The sequence below is a fragment of the Cibotium barometz genome, chromosome 35, assembly GCF_041138505.1.
Source record: "Cibotium barometz isolate CiBa-2024 chromosome 35, ASM4113850v1, whole genome shotgun sequence".
Classification (NCBI taxonomy): Eukaryota; Viridiplantae; Streptophyta; class Polypodiopsida; order Cyatheales; family Cibotiaceae; genus Cibotium; species Cibotium barometz.
In genome coordinates, this window is record NC_141080.1 from 27748711 (window position 1) to 27753443 (window position 4733).

At 40.7% G+C, this 4733-nt stretch overlaps 1 protein-coding gene across 6 annotated transcripts in view; it reads left to right on the top strand.

Moving 5' to 3' along the window:
* LOC147618291 (uncharacterized) overlaps positions 1–1644 on the top strand; it is a 1756-nt gene extending 112 nt beyond the window's left edge. The window contains exons 1-4 of one of the 6 annotated variants that reach the window (XM_086774755.1): positions 1–42; positions 148–231; positions 330–685; positions 936–1644. The exon at positions 1–42 is cut by the window's left edge and continues 45 nt beyond it. In XM_086774755.1, coding sequence (XP_086630881.1) covers positions 221–231; positions 330–685; positions 936–1399 — 831 coding nt within the window. In that variant the 5' untranslated portion in view covers positions 1–42; positions 148–220 and the 3' untranslated portion in view covers positions 1400–1644. Of the gene's footprint in view, positions 43–147; positions 232–329; positions 686–923 lie in introns of all 6 variants that reach the window. The other 5 variants (XM_086774752.1, XM_086774754.1, XM_086774753.1 and 2 more) reach the window with 5 other exon arrangements.
* Positions 1645–4733: the final 3089 nt, after the last annotated feature.

The window sequence follows — 4733 nt, forward strand, 5'->3', positions numbered from 1 at the left end:
TCCTCCACCTCCACCACCACCGCTGCTGTGCTTTCCACCCTGGTAAGTGGCTTCTCAAGCTTTCTTAGCAAGAAAACATCTGTCCACAGTGGGTTTTTTTTTGCAGCTTACCATCGCCCAACTTTTACTTTTTATTTTTTAATATAGAGAAGGCATTGAAGAGGATCTGAGAGAGAGTTGTTTTGAAACGAGACAGAAGAGAGAAAGAGAGGATTTATGAATGTACGACAGGTATGGTTGGATGGTGTGTGTGTGTGTGTGTGAGAGAGAGAGAGAGAGACAGAGACAGAGACAGAGAGTTTTAACACAATCAAAGAACCACCCTGCAGATCCTCACCCTCTAGCACCTATGAAATGGCCCATCAAGTTAGCCCTCCAGGCTCAGGATCACCCTCAGTGCAGCCGGTGCATACCACTGTCATCCCAAATGCAAGTCAAAGACCTCTCGATTTGAATCTCTGTCAGAAAGCATCTCAGAATCCTCTCAAAGCACAAGATGAAGCAGAAGTCTCTCATCAAAAAGCTTCAGAAGCCAGCCCAAGCCCTCATCTAGAGAGTGTACCAAAAGTCTCACCAGATAACATCACATCAAATGGGAGCCTTGATTTGCTTCCAAAGAGTGTTTCCAAGCAAAGAGGCGGCCAACAAAGCCCTACTGCACAGCAAAAGCTAACTGCAGATTCAGGTTGGTCTACAAATTTATACATGTGAACTCTATGCCCTTTTGCATCCTTTAATTCATATAAATGCTTAGGCTGGTTACATAACAAGGCTGCCTGCAGTTAAGCAATGTCCGTCCATAATGACCAACCACCCTTCATGAATGGACGGGCAAAATGAGGGTGGGCAGGGAAGGTTTTGTATCCTGCCTTAGGATTTTTTTTTTTGGTAGTCTTTTTTGTATGGCCTTACTCTCAATGTAGCAGGGGAGGCAGCAACAAATGCCGACAATGAGCCATCACAAAGTGGGACTGCAGTGTTCGAGGCTGGTCCACCTGTGGTGAATGGACCTGCACCAACCCCCTCTAGGCGGAAGCGAAAGAGTCCTCGCGTAAAGCAACCTCCTCCTGACACTAACAAGAAGATAATCCTTGCATTAGAAGCAAATGAGGCCGAAGTGGTTGCAAAACCTTCCAAGGAACAACTCCCAAAAAGCAAGCCCCTCTCAAAAAGCAAGCCTCTAGACACTCATGTTTCAATAAGCAAGGTCCCTTTAGACATTGCAGAGCGCAGATTATTACTGGATGAAAGAAAAATGAGGTTGGCAGAGCAAAGGTTTGCCCTTGAAGAGAAGAAGTTAGAGGCTACCATTGAGATTGGCAAGGGGTTAATAATCTCAATGGAGAGGATGACAAACACTATCTCTAGCCTCGGGGTTTCTTCTACTCGTCATCGATAGTTATACGGTAGTTAAACTTCAATGTGCCTTGTTTTTAGTCCACAAAGCAGAGTTGTGTACAATGTTATTGGAGGATGCTTCAGAAATTTCTCAGTTCAAATCGTTTTTAATCCTACAACGCTTTGACTGCTTACATAGCTGCTACTGTAACATGTCCTTTATTGTAAATAGCACTTTCTTGACATGGGAGCATTTTTTTAATGGCCTTTGTGTATGAGAAGCAATGGGCTGCAGTTTTTTCTTTTCATGCAAGAGTCAAGACAAAACAATGTGGATGGCTTGATATCTTTCATTCCTTAGTACCTTACCTGTAGCAGATGATGAATTAGGGAATGCCCTCCGCAAGGCCATTCCCCTTGGAAAATGAGCAACCCATTTTTTCAAGGTGGAATGGTGGGTGACCCAAGGGCATTCCATGATGTCATGGGAGGCGGGGAGGCAGCTAAAGTGGGCAACTGAGCACAATGCAGAACAACAGAGGTGATGGTGATGGCTGGATCATCCTGTGTAACGGATCAGCAAGGTGTCAGGAATTCCTGGTGAGACTGGTGTCAGAATTCTGTGCTGATTATTATGCTCTTTAGATGGCCTCGATCCTAGTGCGGTTGACCTGCCACCGAACGATTTGTTTTCTAAGTTTAAAAGGCGTGCCAAATAAGGGTTACTTTTGAAAATAAGGGACTCCTCTGTTGGGGAGGGTCAACAAGAGAGGGCCTCTGTTGTTGCCACACAGTTCCTGGCTATTTGTTGGTGTACGGTCCCGAGCTTCAAGTTACTGCTTGGTCTGGCTTAATTGCAATCAACACTCAGTTTGACAAGTTTTTCCTAAAAGAATGAAAGTTTATTTTCATGGCATCATGTCGACAATAAGGCCTTATCTTTAGACCTCTCTATGTGCATGGACATCACTTAGTCTTAGGATGACCAAAAGAAGATGCAAATGTGCTTTGTTTTCACTTCTCTCTTAGGTATGTGGGTATCACATATACTGCAAGGTGTCATGTTGTGCATTTTTGACTGCTGCTTTTTAATAACTTTAAGTTTTATTGTCTCATTATTAATATGACAAGACACTGTACCAGTAGCATCAGACCAAGAATTTGATGCATTAATAAAAAAAGATGAAGAGAGAGAGAGAGTGTGTGTGTGTGGGGGGGGGGTCTCAATCCTTTCGAACATATCATGCACATCGTGTCTTATGAAGAAGTGTGACAACTTAGACAGCCCCAAGGTGAAGAACTCGAGAATGTATCTTTCCATTTTTGAAAGTAAACATTTAAGGGCCTTCCTGGTGGTCATATTGATGGCCTTAAGGCATGATTGATTAGTGCAGTTTTGTATTTTGGTCATGTGAGTGGTCCATAAAGCATGATTGAAATTTACAGTTTTGTATTTTTGCAATATAACGGTTCCATGGGCAACAAAAAGTGCCACATGGCAGTGAATAGAAAAATGTATTGCCTTGTATAGCTGGTCTTAATTGAATAATGTGAATAATAAAATGCAGAGCATTGAATTCAATTTAGTACCCTTATTCTAAAATTGTAGTAGGTTGCAAATAATCGTAAACTCAGATGACAGATGAATCCATTGACTGATCCAAAAGTAAGATGTTGCAAATGTTTAAAAAAAGCATGAGACTGATCACAAGAAATGTTTATCTAGCAGTAAGGCACCTTAATCAAGGTTGGCTTTGTATTTTGCAAACGCTTTCTGTTTGAATATAGAATAATGCAGTTTTAAGCTTCTAAAAAAGTTATTAAAATGTACATCAATATAGGTGTTTGAATATAGAATAATGGGGTTTTAAGCTTCTAAAAAAGTTATTAAAATGTACATCAATATAGGTTTTTTTTACTTGTTAAAATTTCGGATGTTTTCTTATAAATCCTTTTGTTTCTTCTGACACTTGCATAGCACTAATAAAAGAGGGTTTGTTAACAAAGTTTTAAGGTTCATGCAAAGTCTCCAAGGCATTCCAGCAAAGAGGGCAGTGATGACTTGAACGACTAGGGTCAAGTGCAGAAGAACTAAGGCTGATTTATGTGTTTATAGTAAATCATTTTGCAACTGTTCCATACGATCCCAGATCTTAGATAAGTCCAAAAGTGGCAAATGTAACGCATCCAGATAAGTACCCAACATTAGTGCTTAGGATTCAGGTAAAACAATTGTAGCTAATTTAGACGCAATACTTGGGTTTTTAACACGGTGACTTCAGGTGTCCAACATCATGCACAGAGCTTCAATTGAATGGGAGTACACTATGGTTGTAAGTGTCTGTCTATACATAGCAAGCCATAACATCTACAACTGTGCACATTGAAGGCACTCGAGGTACTTTTCATGCCTCACCAGGTCTTGAATGTTATCACCATTAAAATGATCTAGCAAAGGATGCTATAGGGAAAGGTACTGCTGAAAAGACCTTCAATCTATTTCAAGTATCATATGGAAGGGGCCTTTGAGACGTAGACAAGGATTTAAATTCAATCGATCTGTGCATTTCAAGAATGCAGTTAAACCACAGGATGCTACTGCAGGGTTACACATGTACAAAGTTTCTTCAACTTGGATAAGACTCCAGAAACTACGAGCTTTGGCAAGGGAATGTACAGGATGTAGCTGGCATCCATGAACATTGTCTAAAGGATCCAGATTCTATTGCCCGACACATCTTTCCCATCAATATTCTTTCCTTGCAATCAATCTTCTTTCCTTGTTATACAATGTCCATGGATGATTTTTTTCTTCTTATCATTTACATTCATTGGTTCTCTCTCTTGATGAACATGGAAAGGGTCACAATGTCCATGCATGATTTTTTTCTTCTCATTTACATTCACTGGTTCTCTCTTGATCTCATTGATTCTTTCACGTGAACACGGAAACGAGACAATAAAACAGCAACATGTGGAGACTTAAAGGGGTTAGGAGTTGTGAAGTAACATTTGCAAGCCCTACTACCAGATGGTAAAAACATAACACCCCCCAAAAAAAAAAACACAAAGCAGCCCTGTCGGGAACCAACCTTTTCTTTAGAAAAGAATACAACACATGCATTGCAAAAACCCCAAGACAGCTGGAGGCTTAGAATAAAGAAACCTCGAATGGCAAACTGAATAGTAAATACCCCTTACCTTGCTTTATCTGATGGCACATACCCACCCTTCCTCATAACAAATAAAGAACCTTGAAGGCATTATTATCTCAATTGCTGAATTCTGAAAGATTCCTGGCCCTCCGAAGTTCACTGCAGCTTCAAGGCAACAGTTCTAGCAACGATAAACAAAAACTACTAGTGCAGTTATCGCATTTCAAAAAACCAATCAAG